At 55.2% G+C, this 20,520-nt stretch overlaps 1 protein-coding gene across 2 annotated transcripts in view; it reads right to left on the bottom strand.

The window, feature by feature from the left end:
- PTPRU (protein tyrosine phosphatase receptor type U) overlaps nt 1–20,520 on the bottom strand; it is a 56,975-nt gene that overhangs the window by 12,333 nt on the left and 24,122 nt on the right. The window contains exons 8-27 of one of the 2 annotated variants that reach the window (XM_058819899.1): nt 19,770–20,078; nt 16,194–16,303; nt 15,664–15,865; nt 14,725–14,827; nt 14,343–14,616; nt 12,712–12,748; nt 12,055–12,193; nt 10,410–10,439; nt 9,329–9,486; nt 6,810–7,000; nt 5,506–5,578; nt 5,291–5,367; nt 4,560–4,577; nt 3,750–3,786; nt 3,355–3,452; nt 3,146–3,262; nt 2,423–2,577; nt 997–1,132; nt 756–905; nt 480–653 (exon numbers count right to left, since the gene is read on the bottom strand). In XM_058819899.1, coding sequence (XP_058675882.1) covers nt 480–653; nt 756–905; nt 997–1,132; nt 2,423–2,577; nt 3,146–3,262; nt 3,355–3,452; nt 3,750–3,786; nt 4,560–4,577; nt 5,291–5,367; nt 5,506–5,578; nt 6,810–7,000; nt 9,329–9,486; nt 10,410–10,439; nt 12,055–12,193; nt 12,712–12,748; nt 14,343–14,616; nt 14,725–14,827; nt 15,664–15,865; nt 16,194–16,303; nt 19,770–20,078 — 2,588 coding nt within the window. The remainder of the gene's footprint in view (nt 1–479; nt 654–755; nt 906–996; nt 1,133–2,422; nt 2,578–3,145; nt 3,263–3,354; nt 3,453–3,749; nt 3,787–4,559; nt 4,578–5,290; nt 5,368–5,505; nt 5,579–6,809; nt 7,001–9,328; nt 9,487–10,409; nt 10,440–12,054; nt 12,194–12,711; nt 12,749–14,342; nt 14,617–14,724; nt 14,828–15,663; nt 15,866–16,193; nt 16,304–19,769; nt 20,079–20,520) is intronic. The other variant, XM_058819900.1, reaches the window with a different exon arrangement.

Raw genomic sequence — 20,520 nt, 5'->3', positions numbered from 1 at the left:
GCATCCTCTGCTCTGTGATCATCAGCCACTAGGAGATTGCTTTGTCACCACGGGGTCCTTTCTGACTGCATCAGGGGGATGCATGCTGGCTCTGGGAGCAGTTCAGAGCCCCCTCAGTTGCATCAGGAGGGGCAAGAGGATCACGGGGGGGCTGGCAGCACATGGGGGGCTTAATGCCACCAACCCCCCAAAAGGTTCCTCTTCCTCCCCTGCTCCAGTGTCACTGCAAAATCCTGAAGTCCCTCTGTGCCTGGCTCACGAGAGCAGGAGAAAAGCTCTTGCAGGGTGCTGCTACGCAAAAGAAGGAGTGCAGGACCCCGTTGCACCATCCCAGCCCTTCCCTCCCTGCAGGCAGCTGCCATGACCCTTCCTGCCCACATGCAAAATGAGGCCATAAATCCAAACCGAACCAAGTTCTGCCATGAAAAGCTGCCTGAGCCCACAGGAAGCAGCCCCTTCCCTCCCCAGGGAGCACTCACGTCAGTTAAGGCCGCGTTGATGTAGTTGTTGCTGTCTCCATCCACGGAGATGAGGAAGGGAAGGCATCGGTCTGGCGGCAGCACGTCCATGCTGCGGTTGCGCTCGCGGTTCCGGGGCAGCAGCGCGATGCTGCACTCCTCCACGTCCAGGTGCGGCGTCACCGAGTTCAGGGTCTGCGGACACACGGGTCCCCTCAAAGCCCTGCCTCGTGCCAGCAGGGCTGGGCACCGGGAGGGTGAGGACAGGGGGCAGTTGTAGAGGTTTTGGGAGCTCACCTGGAACTCCTCTCGCAGCTGCGAGGAATTGCTCTGCGGCTCTATCCTCACCATCTCCTTGTAGGTGGGCTTGAACTCGCTGGCAGGGATGCTGGTCTCCCCACACAGACAGGCCTCCAGGATGGCATCGTGGATGAAGATGTACTGCTCCTTTGGGGAGGAGAGGGGACAGCGCTGAGCCTCCAGAGCTGGCTGGCGACAGTGGCCCCAGGTGTCCCCAGCTGTCCCCAAGGCCGCTCACCTCTGTCTGGATCATGTTGATCCTCCGTGAGCAGAGGGTCTTCACACAGTTGTAGATGTCCACAACGCCCTCGCACTCAGCCATGTCCAACATCACATCCAGCACGATGTAACAGCCAGTCCTCCCCGTGCCAGCACTGGGGATGGAGGGAGAAACAACAAACACATTCCCAGTCTGTGCTGGCATCCACACACAGCCTGAAAGGGCTGGGCACCGAGCAAGGCCTCTGTGGGAGAGGGCTCAACACACAGATCCTGTACCCGGCAGCCCCGCAGGGCTGCCAGGACCTCACACACCTCCAGAGCCTGGTTTAGCCTTTAACCTGCCCAAACACCCCTGCTGCAGCCCCAAGACTGCTGAAGGTCAGGTGGGCACCCATGTCTAAAGCTCATTTTTCATTTAAGGCTGCAGAACACATGGGTTTTGCAACAAAATCAACAACTAAACCATCTAAGTGCCAACAGTCCCCTGGGATTGCAGCCCAAAAGCACCAAGGAGGGCTCAGCTCTGAGCCCTGGGAGAAGCAGGGAGGCTCCCCTGGCATGAGCAGCTCTGGATGCACCAGGTGAGACCTTCAGGGTAAGAGTCTAAGGCCAGCAGGATACCCAGAGCAGTGGTGATGTCCCAGGCCCTGGCATGGCTGGAGTCACAGTCAAAGACCTACTGTGCCCTGACACAGCCCTCCAGTGATGTGCCAGGAACACAGCCACCCCCCTGTTCCTTTCCTACAGAGTCTTTTCCAGTGAAATACTAATTTCTGGGGCTCATGAATCACTCATCACGATTATCAGTGATTACAGGCCACGGGCACTAATCACACCGGCTGGTGAATGAACGCTGATGAGGCAGTTGACAGGGAGAAATCAAATAAAAAATAAAAAAATCCCTCCCACTCATCAGCTCCTCCTGGTTTGCCCAGAGGAGGAAAAGCCATTAGCCCATCATGTGGGAATGCCTGCTCAGGGCACAGAGAGCCACCAAAGCTGCTCAGATGTGTCACTCGTGTCCTCCCAGCTCTGGCATCCCAGAGGCTGAGCCCTGCAGGGACAGCCCTGTGGGTAACCCTGGGAACGGGGCTGTCCTGCTGCCCCCTGCCTCTCCCTTCAGCCAGACCCCCACGTCCTGACCATCAGCAGTGGTCAAGCTGCCCATTGCCGTTTCACCTTTGCCCACTGGGACAGAGCTGTCACCAGTAACAGGCTGGAGGAGCCCCAAAACAGTGCTGCTCCCTGCTTGTCCCCGTGCACCAGCCCCTGCTGCCACCAGCCCAGTGGTGACATTTCACAGATGCCATCACAGAGGGACATCAAGGCCAGGCTGGACAGGGCTTGGAGGAATCCGGACTAGTGGGAGGTGTCCCAGTCCGTGGTGGGGGAATGAGCTTTAAGGTCCCCTCCACCCCCCTGCCACCCGTGCCTGTCCCCACCTGCAGTGGATGACGACGGGACCGGCGTCGGGCGGCGTGGACGCCTTCACCCTGCGGATGAAGGCCAGCAGCCCTGTGGCGTGGTAGGGGACACCGTGCTCGGGCCACGACATGAAGTGGAACTGCTTCACCTCGTGCCGGGCCGAGTAACCCCGCTGCAAGGGAAGGGTGAGAGGGCAAGGTCACTCAAACACTTGATTTCCTCAGGAATCCATGATTTACCAGCTCAGGATCCAGGCAGATGGACCACACAGCAGTCACATGCTTGGGCAGCCCCACAGCTCTCTCCTCTTGGCTCCAAGAGGGTTAAAAACCACCAAGGAGAAAAAGGAGGAGGTGGCAGCAGCCTCAGGTGTCCCTGCCCTATAACCAGACAGTAATTTGACATTGCTGTAGATTAATGGGTAAATTGCACCGGTTCCATCTCCAGTTACCATGCTGCAGACTGATGGCTGCATCACCTCCAGCCCAGAGGAGAGGAACACATCCTTCACCCCCACCACACTCACACGAAAATTAAACACTCACTCACTGTCCAAACGAAGGTGGGACTGAGCTGCTCACCCGGCCAGGGTGCAGAGCCAGGGAAAAGGCAAAGGAAGGAGCGACTGCTGACCCCATACTGGGTTAAATAAACAGGATACTGGTAAATGCCAAGCTATGGAGTGTGAGAGGTGCCCGAGGGGTCTGTCCCCGAGGAGGGCAGGCAGGGCAGGGCCGTACCCTCTCCAGGGCGAAGGTGCGTACAGCGTACTCCGCCAGCGTCTCGGACTCCACCAGCGTGATCTTGATGTCCCCGTACATCTCAGAGTCATCTGGCCAGTACTTGGAGCATTTCACCTGCAAGGAGAGCACGGGATGGGGGGCTAGGCTCTGCAGAGGTGGCTTCCAGCAAGGATGAGATGGCATGGCATAGGAGCAGGGACGCTTACCCGGCCCACCTCCACCAGCTTGGTGATCATCACGATGCTGGAGCAGTGCTCCTGCCACACCATGCGCCAGAAGTCGTACACCATCTCCTGCTTGGGCCCTGGGGGACACAGTAAAAGCCCCCACGGATGGATGGGCACCACCAGCAGAACCCAGCCCTGGTAGTGGCCCAATCCTCTCTCCTGCCTCTGAGGCACAAACAGCTCCACAGCACCTCAGATCCCTTTTCCCCAGGGCTGTGCAGTGCCAAGGGGAGGCAGGAGGGGTGGGAGCAGCTCCACATTGGCCCCCTCCCTTCCTTTCCTGCTCCTGTAAGGTTTAATTCCACCAGGAATAAAACCTGGCTGCTACACAGGAGGTGAGGAACCACTGGCTGAGAGGGCAGGGCATGACTCACCTTGTGTGGCTATGAAGTGGTTGGACCTGTGGTAGCCCTGCAAGGGAAGCAGAGACATCATTCCCAAGCTGGGGCACAGACCCTTAGACACTTCCCAGCCACCCAACTGGTAGAAATTCCTCACAGCCACTGGGCTAGGTCCTGCAAGTCTACCACAGAAGGAGGAGGAGGTTCAGCAGCCATCCCACACTCAGTACACCCTGTCCTGGGATGGTGCATCTCCTGCATCCCACAAGAGGTTCATGTAATGCCCAACCCACACCCCTGGTCTGCAAAATCCTCTATCAGCACCTTGAGGGATCCATGAGCGCCACTCCAGCTCCTGCTGCCAGGAGAGCTCCATTAGTGATCCCCCCATTGCACAGCAGCCACTTGGTGCTGAGACAGCCCCACTCCCTTCCTTCATCCCAGCTGCTCAGCCCTTAACAAGAACATGCCAAAGAGCACATTCCAGCCAGGCCACTGCCAGAGGGATTGTGAACACAATGTCCCACACCCTGGCCACAGGTCCAGCAGAGTTAAACCACACCACACGCATGGAGGTGACAGTGGCTTCTCCATCCCCTGTGGGTCTTTTCACAGGGGACTTCTGTTGGTCAAATTCAACCCTTTCTCAGAGTACACAGGCCCTGCTTTCCATGCCCCAGTGCCACACAGACCTTGCTTTCCCATTCCCTGGACATTCCCAGGTTTATGGACACATTTTCCCAGCCTGCCTCTCCCTGATGGTATTTAGACCACACTGCCCAGGGTGAGGCCTGGCAGGAGATGGGAGCAGAGAAGGGAGGAGAGAGGGAAGAATCTACTTACTTCTCGGTTAATCCGAATCTTAACGATCCCATTGGGACACAGGTTTGAGAGAAAAAGATCAGAGATATTAGTGAGGCACAGAGCAGAGAGGGGTTAGAGCACCTGCCCTGGAGCAGGCCATGGAGAGAGAGGGCAGAAAGGACACGGAACAGGGACAAGCTGAGGGACACTGCTTGGGCACTGCGATCAGGCCACACTGACGGACACCCTCTGGGCAGGAGGGAAAAGTGGAATTTGCTGCTGCTTCCAGGAGATGCTGGAGCCTTCCTGCAGCTGCTCTGGTCTCAGCATCACTGGAGGTGGCAGGGGACATCGCTCTTGGGGACACTGCTCTCAGAGGACACTAGGGCTGGGCTCTACCCAGATTCACACACACCAGCAGGATTGAGGGGTACTCCAGTGTGAGCCCCTGATGGTCCCTTGTTTCTCTCAACCTCTGCATCCCCCACCCACGGAGAGGGAGATCCACGGCCACATAAGCTGGTGAGGGGGAAAAGGATAGAAAAGAAGAGACGGAATGAGAAGGAGGGACAGAGCAGAGCAGAGAGAGATGCAACAAGCAGAAACAGCTGATGAACACAAATAAATCAGGCAGGTCCTTCATGATGTACTGAACTGCCCACCCTGGGCTGTCCAAAGTCCTCCAAATGCTGCTGGACAAACCCTGAGAGGCCACAGGAAGCTCATTTGCAGCCCAGAGCCCCAGGGACACAGGCCCTGTCCCCACTTACGTCGATGTAGTTGGCGTTGATGTAGTCAGAGTTGGGGTCCCCCAGCAGCGGGTGCAGCTTCACGCGGTGACGGTCATCTGGGGAAAGGGGACAGGAACCATCAGTGCCTGCTCGCCCACCAGGCCACCCTGGGCAATCACTCTGGCCCAAGAATCTGCAGAATATGAGATTCTGAAGCTGTTTGGGGTGTCTAAGCCTTTGCTAAGGGCACTCACATGTGGACATGTGATCCTGTCTCCCTTTGGTCTTGTCTTTCTTCTTTGAAGCATCCCAGCCTTCAAAGAAACTCTGTAAGGAAAGGATGGACATCTCAAGCTCAGGGCAGGACTCTGGGGTTCCCCCAGCCCCAAAAGCTCCCTGGGGAGCAGGACAGACAGGGTGGTCCCTCCACCCCAACACCTGGTTCGGGCAGCCTCGTCTCCACCTCCACAGCACACTCTGCCAGCTACACACTCCTGTTACATCCACAAAACAGCCCATTTTCCAGCAAATTACAGACTTCCTGGCTTGTTTTTTTTTTTCCTAGGGTTGGTTGTAGTTTTTTTTATTCCTAAACCTCCCCAGTTCCTTTCTCTCCCCAGCACAGAACAGGTTTGTGTGTAATAACAGTGACATTCATAGATTGGCATAAGAGGTGGAAAGTGGAAGGAAATTACATGTTTTCTCCCCTCCCATAATATCTGAGTGCTTTCAAATGACTAGTTCCAAGAACATACAGCAGCTTTTCAAGGAGCACTAATGATTATCGCAAGCCCTGGTTTGTCCAATGCGTGAAAGGGGGGGGAGAGCTCCTGCTCCTGAAACAGCTGAGCATTAAACAGTAATTTCACTGGGAAATTTCAATCTCCAGACCTGTGGGACACTGACGAGTCAGGAAATGACCCCGCTGGCTGTGCTGAGGCAGAGACTTGTGAAATAACCTGCTCTGTTACAAGTGCTTTGACCTGGCCAGCTGGGATAGACATGATGCCACCAACAACTCTTGGGAAAGAAATCTCGCCCCCTAACATCACCCTCCACAGCATCTTCTCCCCAGTGTCTTTCTTCATGGTCTTGGAGCTGCCAGATTGTAGAGGATTTGCTTGTTCTTAGACTATGGCCATGCTTATCACAGGTCAAGTGTGCTGGAGAGCAGAAGGTGACACAGTGATGCCCAGGGAAAGGAAAGGGAAAGGAAGGAGCAGCCCTGGCCCATGCAGGAGAGCTGGGATGGTGCACTGCAGACAGGGCTGGTTTGGCTCATCTCAGGGACCTGCTCAAGCTGAGAAATAAGCCAGAGCTGCCAGCACCAGCCATTCAATCCTGCGTCAGGGACAGCCCCCATGCTGACAATGCCAACCCAGAGCTGTGAGCTCCAGCTCCCATCCAGAGCTCCAGGCCCAGAGCATCATCTCCTTGCACACGGATCCCACCCGTGTGCCCCCGTCCATCCTACCCCCTGCTCCCCCTGATCCCACCCGTGTCCCCCCGTCCATCCCACCCCCCGCTCCCCTGAGAGGCTGCCACAAGCTGTCCCCACCTCATACTCCTGCTTGAAGCCATAGCCCTCGGCCGTTTTCATCTGGTTGATGTGCTGCAGGAGGTCGGCCACGCGCACGGCCGGGTGCAGCTGCCCCGTGTGGTACGGGGAGCCCTTGCGGCCGCACTGCCGCCGCGGGGAGCCCCCCAGCAGGCTGCTGGACTCGTTCACCACGCTGCTGCGCTGGTCACCTGCACAGGAGGGACAGCCGGGGGCTAGCAGGGCAGCAAAACCCCGGGCTGCATCCCCATCGCCGCCTCACAGCCACAGAGGCTGCGGGAGACACACTGGGAGATGCGGCTGCTGCAGGCCCTCTCAAGGGACCACCAGGGCCCGGCCCGCAATCCCACTCCCACCCCCTGGTGCTCTCTACAGCTCCTCCTACACCACAAAGCCAAAAATGCCCAGCACAGCCTTGTAGGACCTCAGCAGGTCAATCAGAAATCAGTGGGCAAGGCCATAAGGGGATAATAACCTCATTTCCCCTCAGCTGGAACAATGAGCTCCCATGCAGACAAGCAAGAGCTCCATGCCCAAATATTCACACAAGATTCTAAGCTGAAAAATCACCATGCCAAAGTCTCCAGCACAGCTTAACTGTTCATTTCCCTCACTGCTAGAGACCAGCACTGGATTCCTCATGCTGCCACAAATGGAGCTTGCTGCTTTGATGGAGAGCCTGTGCAGTATTTACCTGGTTTATGCCTTTGCTGTGTCATTACCAGCAGAGCCAGACTAAGACATCACCTGTGTTTGTCAGGGCAAGTTCCCACACCAGATCCCAAAATTTGGGTTTGCACAAAACCTGATGCTCTGAGTTACTGCCAGAGAAGGGCAGGCAGGGATCCATGGAATGGTTTGAGTTGGAAGGAACCTTAAAGCCCATCCAGTGTCACCCCTGCCATGGGCAGGGACACCTTCCACTGTCCCAGGGTGCTCCAAGCCCTGTCCAACGCAGCCTTGGGCACTGCCAGGGATCCAGGGGCAGCCACAGCTGCTCTGGGCACCCTGTGCCAGGGCCTGCCCACCCTCAGAGGGAAAAATTCCTTCCCAATATCCCATCTAACCCTGCCCTCTGGCAGTGGGAACCAACAGGAGAACCCAGGACAGTGCCTCCACACCCCATGACCTGACCAATGGGCTCATCAGCTGCTGGGATTAAAGAGGAATTAATTAATTGCTGGCATTTGCAAGGTGCTGCCACAGCCACACACTGAGGAACCACTGGGGTTTCCATGAGGATCAGTGACTTTCTTTTAAATGCACAGAAACTGAAGTGGGTGGGGGGTACAGCCACCAAGCAGTCACCAAGTCATTAATTTCCCTTTGTTAATTAAGGATGTTCACAGGCAATGGAGACTCTCCCAGCCATGGCAGGCAGCCCGAGCTTCCCAGATCAGCCCCACCAGCCTTTGAGAGTTTCAAGGACAGCGACCAAAGGAAAAACACACCCAACCTAGCTCAATGTGTAAAGAGGAAGAAAGTTTGCCCTCTGGGCTTTAATGATCCATGAGACAACGGCAGGAAGGCATCAGTCCCGCGTGCAGGCGGCATCTTGCAGCTACTGTAACAGATGTTATTAGCATATGGCTGAAACTGGGGCAGCCAGAGAGTTATTTTACAACTAAATCAGCAAGGAGACACATCCTCTGGTGGGTGTGAAGTTATCAGTCTCCCTCTGATAGGAGAGCAGGGGCTCTTTAACCCTTCAATGCCCAGGCTGTGGGGGAAGGCTGGGGGAAAGCTTCCAACCTCAGCATAAACCAGGAGGTGGGATTCACCCAGTTCCAGGGTGCTGCAGCCAGATCCTGAAACCACAAATGGCCTCAACGAGCCCAGCCACAAGCTCAGATCTCCATGAGAAAACAGAGATCCAGCTCCCCACAAGAGCTTCCCCTTCAGCACAGCCTGGATGGTGGCAAAAGTTCCAACACAGATGAAATCCATGCTCTTGGAGATTTACACAGGGCAAGGAAGAACCTGCCAAGCCACACACAGTCTAAACCAGATGTAACACCAAGCCTTCAAGAGAATCACAGAATATCCTGAGTTGAAAGGGACCCACAGAGACCCCTGAGTCCAACTCCTGGCCCTGCACAGACACTCCAACAACCTCACCCTCCTGTGCCTCAGAGCGTGGTCCAAACACTCCTTGAGCTCTGGCAGGCTGTTTCTATGATATTTTGGGGTTACTGGGCACCTTTGTGGCTGGAAGGAAGCAGGGGGATGCTAGGGTCCCCATCCCTACCTTGCTTGCCACAGTTGTGGGATGGGAGCAGGGGGATGCCAGTTACCAACCTCATCTCTGTTTCAGAGTTGTAAAGGAGAACAGGGGATGCCAGGCTCCCAGGCTCACCTCTGTTCCCAAAGTTGTGCAGGGAGAACAGGGCATGCCAGGCTCCCAGGCTCACCTCTGTTCCAGAATTGTGGAAGCAGAACGGGGCATGCCAGGCTCCCAGGCTCACCTCTGTTCCAGAATTGTGGAAGCAGAACGGGGCATGCCAGGCTCCCAGGCTCACCTCTGTTCCCGTAGCCGTGGGTGTCCATGAAGGACAGCCCCAGGCGCTCGTCCTCCTGCAGCGTGCTCTGGTCGGTGAAGCTCCTGTCGATGGCACTCATCATGTGTGTCTTCTCGTGCCGGTAGTTTATGGTGGCCTTGGTCATATTCACAGGTTTCCTGCGATGGGGAGGAGCAGAAGTGAGCAGGACTCACCATCAGGCGCTCGAAGGTCTCCTCAAAGCTCGGATTATTCCAGGAGCAGGATGGATTATTTGCAGCAGCATGGTCATCACGCTTTGGTTCTCTGCTGTCCCAAGCCAGTCACAGGCACACATGCAGCATCCCTCGCTGGCTGCAGCAACTGCAGCTGCTCAACCTCAATGTCCCCTCCTGTCCCCTGCCCTTGGACAGCCAGGTGTGCTCCTTGTGCAGTCAAATGCTCTCTCCAGCCATCACATAGATATGCCCCAGCCCTCCCCAGCCCCAGTTCCTCAGACATGACTCCATGGTCTAGTGGCAAGGGCTGGAATGAGATGAGCTTTAAGCCCCTTCCAAGCCAAATCATTCTGTGATTTTAAAGCCATGTCAGGGGCCAAATCCATCCCAAGGGATGGGCTGGATCCCCCCTGAGTAAACCTGTGCTCAGCACTCACTGCAGAGGCTTTTTCCCCCATGCAGGGTCTCTTTAGGCACCTAATGAAAATGCTGGGAAATCCCAGGAGTTCTCACGGGGACAGAACCTCCCATCCCAAATTCAAGTAATTTAAAGAAAGCTGAATGAACGTTTTTGAGAGGCAGCATCAGGCTCCAAAGCCAGAGCAGTGATTAAGCCAGAAGGATGAACAGGAGATCTGAGCCCATGTCAGCATTGTGATGGGGCTGGAACACTGCAAGGCACTGCTAAAATCCAGAATTCAACTCAGAGTTGCTGACCCTTCCCCTTTACACTGCCTTCTGTCTCTAACAAGCTCAGCAGCATTATTTTCCCTGATCCAAAGAGACCCTTAAAATGCACTTGGCAGAGATAAGGAGTTGTTGGAGCAGCAGGGTGAGGGGGGTGGCCGGGAGGAGGGTAAAGCAGGAGAATGACAATTACTTACGGGTAATAGGAGTAAGAATAGTAGTTCCTCCTGGCAAGCGTGCAAAGAGAACAGCAGAAATTGCATAAGCAGCTTTTCTCCACTATTGGGAAGGGAGGTTACAGGGCAAGTCAGCTGCCAGAAACTTCAATGCACCATAAAGGAATCAGGCTCCCCTGTGGCACCCACAGGTTATTTACGCCAGGCAGGAGCTGGCATCCTGGCAGGAGAGCACAAGCACCGGCTCTCAGTGGGACCACGCTTGTGGTGGGTGTCCACAGCACCCTTGGCCAAGGGGCTCAGCCATAATTTTTAAGAAGGTTGTGTCAGATGTCCCAAATGTAGGGATTTCCCCCAGGCTGTTGGTTAGGGGCCCAGAGGGGGAGATGGCCTTGGGTTGTCACATTCCCAGTGCACCATTTACTAGAGACAAACATATTCCAAGGCTGCATTTCCATTCCACCACATCAGTGTTTCTCCAACAGCAATGCACTGTGGAGATTTATGAGCTCATCCCAGCTTCCCAATAGCCCCAAATTCAGGCTTCTCAGCACCAGATCTAATTTGTGGCTCTAGTTTATCCTTCAACAGGTTCATCCTGGGATGCTGAAGCAGAGCTGCTCCTCCTCATCCTGCCTGGCAGCACTGGCAACGGGAATGCAGCAGCCACACTCACAGCTTCCCACCCACAGCATCACTCCCCAAAACACAACAGCGCTGCTGGCATCTGCTCCATCAGGGAAGGAGCCAACGAAGCTGTGAGCCAGCCCCGCACCTCAAAGCATGCAGGGATGCCACAGCCCTCCTCTTCCAGCAACGTAAATCCACAAGGATCCTTCCAGGGTACACGCAGCCATAAAGAGCTTTGCAGATTTAAGGGGCCGAGGCTCTGCCCTGCTGTTTTTCTCTCCCTCTGGCTGTTCACGTACTTTGCTCCATCCTCCCAAGCCCCGTGTTTAATTGCTGTCCTTTATCCCAGCTCTGAGAGCCCCCCCAGCCCGGTGCTGCCTCAAGCCCTGCACAGAAGCAGCCACTTTTCCACTTTTCCAGGGCGTTGCAGCCACTTACACAGCAGCGGCCGCATGCCCAGCGCTCCCGGGGATGAGTGTCCCCAAAAGCCCTCGCCCTCCTCCCTCCCACCCCATGAGCTCCCCTGTGCCAGCCCCCCACAACAGCCACATCCATGCTGGACGTGCTCCTGCTGGCCTGGCCAAGGCAGCAGGGAAGCCCAGAGGCAACATCTCATCTCAGCAACATCCCATGGCTGCTGTTGGCAGGGAAGAGCTGGTGGGATGGGGACAGCTGGGCTCAGCACTGGGGCAGGGCTCAGGCACGGGCCAGAAGCATTTCCATCCATGCAGGATCACCAGAACAGCACAAAGCCAAGAACCAACAGGAAAAGAAGCAAAAAACCAAAAAATATGGGGGAGAGGGACAGTGGAACAAAGCTGGAGAGGGAGTAGGGACATCCCCAGGACTTTGCTGCTCTGTGCCCAGTTAGATGCACAGGCACATGGAGACTCAGCTCAAGGGAGTATCTGGAGGCTGCCCAGCGCAGCTGAATCCTCACCAGTAACTCCAGTTAGTGCTGGGGTGGTGGAGAAGAGCTGAGCAGGGAGGGAGGGAGGGACAAATAAAGCACTAGCTGCAGGCCAGGTCTCCTTACCCTTTCCTTATGGCAACGATGATGGCTCCCAGCAGGATAATCAGGATGATGAGCCCTCCAGCACAGATCCCCAGGATCAGGCCCATCTCCTCCGAGTGCTGGGACACCTCCAGGGGACGCTTGCTCTCTTTGCAGGCAGCTGCCAGGGGACAGGGACAGGCAGGAGGGGTGGGTGGATGAGGGTGATGTGAGCACCCACCACATTCCACTCCAGGGGGATTGACAACATCAGGCATGAAAACACTGAGATTTGTCCCATGGGATGCTTGTTTCTCCATGAACACAAGTTATTCAACCAAGATGCTACAGGGCTCTGCAGTGCCACACTGTGACCGTGGACAAGTCCCTCTCTCAGTTCCAGTGGGGTGGGACACTCCCTTTGTGCACATCCCACGTAAGATCATCCATCCCTGGATTCAGCATCCAGCACCACCATTCCAGCCCCACCTCCACCATGGTAACAGCATTACAAAGGAGAATTCAGCCAAGGGAAAAACCTCAGATGCCAAAGAGAGTGAGAAACAGAAGAGTGTGGGGTGGAGCTGGAATAACCCATCACATGCAGCCCAACCACCGCCAGTGCTGGTCCCAGCCCACAGCAGAGCCCCGACTGCCGGAGCCGCAGCCTCGGGGGGTCAGGGCAAAGGGAGGGCTCACCTTTGCGAGCGATCCGGACACAGTTCAGCCGAGTTTCCTATGGAGGTAAAAAGGAGGAGTCAGTGCTGGATGAGCTTCCCAGCAGCTCCGCTCCCCACTCTCACCCAAGCAAGGCCAGGTGGGCACAGGGCTGGTCCATTGGTGCCTTGGCTCCCAAATTGAGGGAGTCCATGGGTGATTTGTGCTGCAGCACCCAAAGAGCTCCTGGGAACCCACAGCCCAAGAGATGCTGCTGAATGATCTGTCCCCAGCATTCCCAGGTTTAGCTGGAGCCACAGCTCCTGGCACAGAGGGGATGGTGAAGCTCAAGAGCATGGAGAACCCAGCAGACGCAGCCAAGCCACAAGTCACCAATGTGCCACCAGCTACAGCTGAAACACGCCCAGGTTGTCATCCAGAGCTTCACGGGCTTGTCTTCCATCAGTCAAAGTTTCAAACTCCAGCTCTGCATCTGCTGCCTAGGTTGCCATGAGGTTCCAGCTTAAGTCTCCAATAGTTTTAGCATTTGCCATTTAGGGATGGGTTCAGCTAAAATATTCCATTTTTACATGCATCCAACTTCTGTTGCAAAATAAAAAGCACCACGTTGGCAGTACTGTCTTCTCCAAGCATCCTCCAGTCTCTCAAGAAATCAGGCACCAATGTGCTCCATCCACTTTCAGCCCAAGACCTGCCTATGCTGCATGCCCAGGGCAGGGCCAGCTACAGCACTGCTCTCCCTGGGATCTCCAGCTTTTCCTTCTCCTGCTTCTTGCTTCATCTGGCACAAAACCCATGAAAACCCCAGCTACAATCCAGCGTTTTTCCAACATCTGATGGCCACTGGGATAAATCCAGCACCTCCCAGCAGGAAAGATGTAACACAGCATCAGCCACCAGCAATCATCCAGCAGTGCCGAGGGAGCCAGAGCCAGAACCCTCCCTGTCCCTCTCAGCTCCAATTACAACGAAGCAGTGAGGTGTGAACGATCCCGGAGCAAAGAGAAGGACTCAGTAACCGCTTTCCAGCAGGACAGAGATGTGCAGGATGAGGATGCTCCCGCGGGTCTGACAGGAGCTGCTGGAGCAGGTGATGCCAAGAAGGGTCCCCACAGGGTCTCGGTGGTCCAGCCGGTGACGTGGAGGAATCAGCCCGGGGGGTGCAGGGGTGCAGCTCCACAGAGAGAACTGGCAGCAGCAGCAGGGAAGGGCAGCCCGGGAGCTCCAGGAGCTCTCTGGAGCTGGGACTGGCCGTCCTGCCAGCGCTGGGTCCCAGCAGTGACACACAGCTCTGGCTGCCCAAAGTCCTCCTCCAAACCAGGAGCAGCCCCAGGAATAGGGGCTCCCCTGCACTGGTGCTTGTTGGTGTCCTGGCTGGTACTGCAGTGGGTGGGGGAAATCAGAGTACTCCACCCCCAGCATTGGCATGGGGATGGGGACAGGCACCACCAGGGGTGCTGGAGTAGGACACCCACCCATCATCTCAACATGCCATAAGGGTGGCCTGGAGCACCAACTGCCCTGGCAGGACATGAGTGGCAAACCCAGAGGTGATCCGGGGGAGGGCAGTCTAATTTTTACCAACCCCCAGACCACAGCCTGCCCTTACCTGGTCCAGCCCCTGGCTGGAGCAGGGTGCCAGGGCTACTCACCCCTTTGAGGTTGCTCATGGCCTGGAAGTAGATGAGATAGGCCTTCTTGGGCTCCAGGGGCGGGTTCCAGTAGCCACTGTAGGTCTGGTTGTCCCCCACGGTGAAGGGCTTGGCCTCAGTGAGGCTGCTGGCGGGCAGCTCTGCCCCGAAATAGTGCACGGAGCCGCGGGACACGGCATCGTCGAAGGTGAGCGGCACCGGGAAGCATTCCTGCCCCCCCAGCTCCCGCTTCAGCTTCCTGGGCCGCTCCTCCTCCACAATGACCTGATAGGTGCTGTGAGGGCAGGCACAGGTTAGTTCTGGGAAGAACAATCCTGCCCATCCTTGGACCCTGCTGGATCACCCCATTTTGGGGTCTCACCCTCCTGCAGCCCCAACCTACCTGATGGGAGCCCCTCTGCCCTGTGCCGGCCGCAGCAGCACCGTGATGGTGCTCTCTGACTCGCTCAGTGGCGATGGCATGTCCCCATAGTCGAAGGTGGGAGCTGCAACAGGAGCTGGGGTGAGTCCTGGGGCTTAGGGGGAAACTGAGGCATGAGCAGTTTTGCCCAGGGCAAGGCATCACCCAGTGGTGTCATACGAATTATTGCAACTAAAGTAAAAAACCTCTGCATGTCTTGAACAAGAGTTGAGAGATGACCCCTGGGTGTGCACAAGGGAGGTTACCAACACCAGTCTAGCAGAGGGGAAGAAACCAAGAATGGGATCCAACCTCACTCAGCAGGACCCAAATGCTCCAGTCTTGAGATGTGCCCAAGAACAGCGCCACTCAGAATCACTGGCACAGTGTGAGCTTCCCCCACCCCATGGCAGAAGCACACCTGAGCCAGCCCAGCAGTACCCCCAGAGCAAGGTGGGGGACACCCCTCATACCTGGCATAACCTTGTGGTCCCCAAACCATCACTGCCAGCCACTGGGACCCAGCTTGAGTTGCTTTGTCCCAGTGCCCTCATTCACACTCTGTTCAGCCCATCTGCTGCAGTTAATGTGACGCCATGGACATGAGCAAAGAGCCCTGAGTACTGCAGAGCTTATTAACAAAGCCCAATTAATCCCTCGCTCATACACTGAGAGCTCAGACAGCACCAGCCACCAGCACTGGGCTGGCCAGGCTCCCCAGACAGGTACCCACCAGTCTGGGGACTGCCCATGGGCTCACAGCACAGCTGCCACCACCAAGGGCATCTTTCTATGGCAGCATCCAGCCACCAAAACACTGCCAGTCACCAACAGCACAGGAGCGAGCCGGGGGCTGCACAGCACCGTAGGACACCTGAGTGGAGGAGAAGCCCCAGCAGCAGGAAGGAGAGGGGAACCCACCGGAGATGTTGGTGGTGATCTCGGTGAGCGCCGTCTGGCCAAAGCCCTTGCCGGTGCGGGCGCGCACCGAGAACAGGTAGGTGGTGCCGGGGTGCAGGTTGGAGAACACGTGGTAGGTCTCGTTGCGCAGCTTGGACACCGTGCGCCGCGGGCCCGGCACGTTCACCGCGGGGTCTGAGGACTCGATGCTCTGGTAGCTGATCTGCAGAGACAGGGCACAACATCACCCATGGGAGACGGGATTAAAACAATGACAGGGCACATCACCCAGATTCAGGTGGAGAAGGGATGAAAATAATGAATTCAGAGGAGGAGGTGGTCATGGGGCAGCCTGAAGGCAGCCAGGGACTTTTTGAGATGAAACAAAAGCTGAGGTTCACTGGAAAAGCCAAAGGGCTCAGGAGCAGCAGCAGCTGCCTCTAATCCTCATGGCCGACAGCAGAGGTTGTCCCAGACCCCTCCAACACACCCCTCAACAGGACCCTCCCATGTCCCCATGTACCCCAGGTGCCACAACAGCCAGGATGTACCTCGTACTGCGTGATGAGGCCATTGGGCTCCACTGGCTCCTCCCACTTCAGGAATATCATGTCCTCCAGCGGGGTGAAGGTGAGGGACTCGGAGGCAATGCCGCCAGGCACTGGGGAAGGAAAGATGTGCTTGGATGCAGCTGGAAACCAGTCTGTAAGAAGAAATCCTCCAGGAAACCCCTCTGGGTGGCTGTGGCAGTTGTGCCCTGTGACCGAGCCACCACACTCGCTGTGCCATGTCACCCACCTGCAGCATGTGCCACCTGACAGGATTGGTGGCTCCCCAGGGAGACACCCAAGGCATTGATACACCTGGACCCACTGGTGACACTTTGGCATGGATGGGGGAGGTTCCCACACCAGCACAAACCCCACAGGTTTCAGCACCTCAGCCCAGGCACCAGCAGCAGCACAGGGTGCCTAAGCTTTCCAGCATGAGAAAAAGAAATAAATTCCCTTTTTCCCCACAAACCCAATTCCCCCCTGGAGCCATTAGCATCCTGTGGAGACACCGCCAGCAAGCAGCAGCATCCTCACATGCAGACGAGCCTGATGTGGCCCAGCCTCCCCTCTAATTAACACCACCACAATAATAACTGTAATCACTGACGGCAATCAGTGGTGCCGGGATCAATATCCGCTCCTTCAGGATGAATTTCTCCACCCGAGGCGGTCAGCAAGGAAAGGCAACAGCTTGGAAGCACCGGCAGCATCCCCCACTCCCAAACCTTGCAGGGGACAGCAGCTCTTCTCTCTGATTGGCTTTTTTCACAGCTTTTGTTCGGGTGTAATTACGGGACTGGGAGAGAGGGATCACCTCCCGAGCTTCCCACCGTGCAAACGCACCGTTTCCACCTGATTTACAAGTTAATTTAATCAGAGGCACTGTGTCCTACACATGTACTCAGGCACTTATTAAATTCGGGAAGAATTACGGAAACCTGTAGGGCAGTAAAGTGTGTACCTACAGAGATTGGGTTTTAATATACAGAACCTACACTATATATAATTATATGTTATTTTCTATTATTATATATAGACAATTACATCTTATTTTCTATTATTATATGTTGTATCATTGTTATTGTCTCTATAATGATTTATATATTATCTTAATATTATAATACCTATATATTCACATATATATATGTACACATATACATATATATGTATATATATATACACACACACACACATATTTACATATTCAAGTAGAGGTATCGTGCTTCCATCCCAGGCTGAGAGAGGCAGAGGATGCACACAACAGCTCCCAGGTGTGCACATACACCTCTGCTATCCATATTTGCACACATATATTTATTTATGGAATTATATATATTTATCCTAGCTTGCATCACATGCACCCTGCCTGCTTCCTCCAGGAGAAGTGGCTCCCTGCAGCACCATCACATTGCAGAGACATTTCCACAGGTCCCTGGGATTGAGTTTCATCATTTCATGCACACACAGAATGAAGTCTCCAGCTGTGGGTCACCTGGATCCATGGGGGGCACTGAAACACCAGCTGGACAATCTATGGACACAGCACACCTCCCTCAGTGTCCTGCCCACAGCCCAGCACAGCTCTGCCTGGGGTCCAAGAAGGATGCTGTAAACAACATGGTCTGGCCCAGTTACTTGGATTTTCCAGCCCCAAACCAGGGTTTACCACTCAGGATGGGGAGCCTGCATCTTTGCAGCCTACCAACAGCAGCCCCAGGGGATGCTGCTGCCAAAACTGGCCTTGTGCCAGAATAAACCACAGTTAAACCTATCATTTTTTAATGATAGGATTCTGAATCCTATCATTAATAAGCTTTCAGCACCTTGGTTTACTTGCAGGGGCAGCTGTTCATCCTGCAGTTCTAGGAGCTCAAACCCTCATCATCTTCCCAGGCAGGCTGGGCCAGACACATGAGGAGTATTTGCCACATATCCGTAGGAGAATATCCACAGATCCATCGCCATCAGACTGAATGTATACAAAGCCTCAAGTTCAATCCAAGGGGGAAGCCAGCAGCCCCAGTTAATTGAGGCACAGGAAAAAGCAGCTGGAGTGATTATAGTATAGCAAAAAGACATCTGGAGCTCCTGTATTAATATTCCATAAGCAAACAGCTGGAGCAGTCACAGCCCAGTGAGAACAACTGGAGCAATTATAGCTGGAAAATAAAGCTCTGGCAGGGCAGAGCAGTGTGCCCCTGCTGGGGCAGGCTGAGGGCTGGGGATGTGGAAAGTGTACAGAGGAAGGTGCTGGATTTAGGCCTTGAAGACGAAAAAGGACCTGGAGGTGCTTTCAGCTACTCTCCAGCTCTTCAGGTTTTGATTTCCAGCCTGGGAGACAGGAGTGAGCTTTGCACAGGTAATGGCAAGTCCTGTGCAGGGGAATTCCATGGCAGGTTTCTCCTCAGGGGTCTTCCAGGGCTCTGGAGGCAGCTCAGTCATTTGCAATTACTAGTTCCTTCCCTTTAATTGATGATTTTTTTATGTTAAAAAGTGCTTTGGAGATTAATTCCGTTCTTGCTTAACACATGTCTCTTCCGTGAGAGCCAGGGATGCTCCAGCCACACTCAGCAGTGGGAGAGGCCAGCTCTGGATGTGGCCTGTCACTGATGGGTGGCACTGGACACACAGAGCCAGCTCTGTCCTGTAGCTCCTGCCATATCCCTTGGATCTCCAGAGCCCAGAGTGACTCAGGCACTGCTGATGGCAAGCTGCAGACAGGGTGAGGGGCAGGTAAAGCCAGACATGGGAGACCTCTCCAGCAGCCTCAGCTTGAGCAGATCCTCAGGGAAGGGCTCATCAGAGCAAGAGATTCCAAAACCAAGAAGTCCTGGAGCAATGCTGGAGCATCCATCAAGGATGTCTGCCCACTCAGGTGACAGGGAATCCTGAACAGGGTGCAGCCAGAACAGGGGGAAACAGGAGCAAAGCTGCTGCCAGAAATTGGGGCCTGATCACTGCAGAGCTCTCTACACAAATCCAAACCCACCTGAGAGCAAACTTCACCAGGGAAGAGCACCAGGGAAGCCAAGAAAAGCTGCACCTGCCCTGGTGAACAGCACCTTCCCAGAAATGCAGCAGTGCCCAATCCATCAGAAACCAAGGAGATAAAAGATGTTACCTGAGTGCAAAGCATTAATTGTTTTAATTGCTGTTATTATGGCTGCCAGGCTTTGGTTCCTAAGAATGGGTGAGTGAGGACAACTTGTGCTGAGAGAAGCTGGGTATGAGCCAACTCCCACACCCTCCACTGGACCAGCCAGGGATAAAATTCCACTCCAAGCATGAAGGCAGTGTGTCCACAGTGACACCCTCATCCAATCCCTGAGCCTCCCAGGCCCCTGGCATCTCCCTTCCCCAGACACCATCAGTGCCCCTTTCTCTCACCTCCTGTTGCACACCTCTGGGGCTGCAAGATCCTTTTCACCTCCTCCTTGGCTCAGGAGATATTCCCATCATGCCCATAGGCCAGGAGCCAGGGATGCACACACCATGCCACAGGATAAACCCCAGCAGCTCACCAGCTACAGAGTTCCAATTTTGGGGATGATGCATCTCCCCGAGCAGACTCACCATCCTCATCCGTCTGGAATATCACCTCCTTGCCCTCCTTGCGCCCCTCAGGGTTGGAGAGGATGAGCTTGACATGGATGTTCTTGTAGGGCAGCAGATTTTTGATGGTGTAGCGGTTGGTGTTGCGCTCCATCTTCACACACTCCTGGAAGGTCTGGTTGTGGCCGCTGCCCACGAAGTAGCGGTAGCACAGGGACATGGTGTACGTGTGGCAGCGGGTCAGGTTGTAGCCCAGCGGCTCCCACTGCAACGTCAGCTGTCTGGACTGGATTTCAGAGAAAGCCAGGCCTTTGGGGGCTCGCATGGGCTCTGTGGGGAACAGAGACAGGGAGAGGTGAGCGAGGAGGCAAACTTCTCATGGATTTATGTGTCTTATCAGGGAAAACCCTTTTGTCCATAGGGACAAAAGAGATGAGTGCAGAGAGCAACCCTGACTGCAAAACTGGGACCACCCCAGCATAGAATGCTGCTGCCCTGCAGAGGGCTGGGGACATCTCTCAGCCACTAACCATGCAGCTGCCCCAGGCTCATCCTTCCCTGTGGGGGTGAAGCAGGGTACCAGCCCCATAAGCAGCCCCAGCTGCCCAGAAAGGTGCCCGCACCACAAGGGCCCTTGTGGTGCCATCACACCCAAGTCAGGCTCTTGAGACAAGAGGGACCAAGTGCCATCGGTGGGAGGGAGTTTAATCAGCTCTAATTGGACTGAATGGCAGAAGTTAATGAGGGGGCACCTCTGCCAACAGAACACACA

The sequence above is a fragment of the Ammospiza caudacuta genome, chromosome 25 (genome assembly GCF_027887145.1).
Source record: "Ammospiza caudacuta isolate bAmmCau1 chromosome 25, bAmmCau1.pri, whole genome shotgun sequence".
NCBI classification, from domain to species: Eukaryota; Metazoa; Chordata; class Aves; order Passeriformes; family Passerellidae; genus Ammospiza; species Ammospiza caudacuta.
The sequence above is the reverse complement of the archived record's forward strand: the minus strand, read 5'-3'. Positions and strand labels throughout refer to the sequence as shown.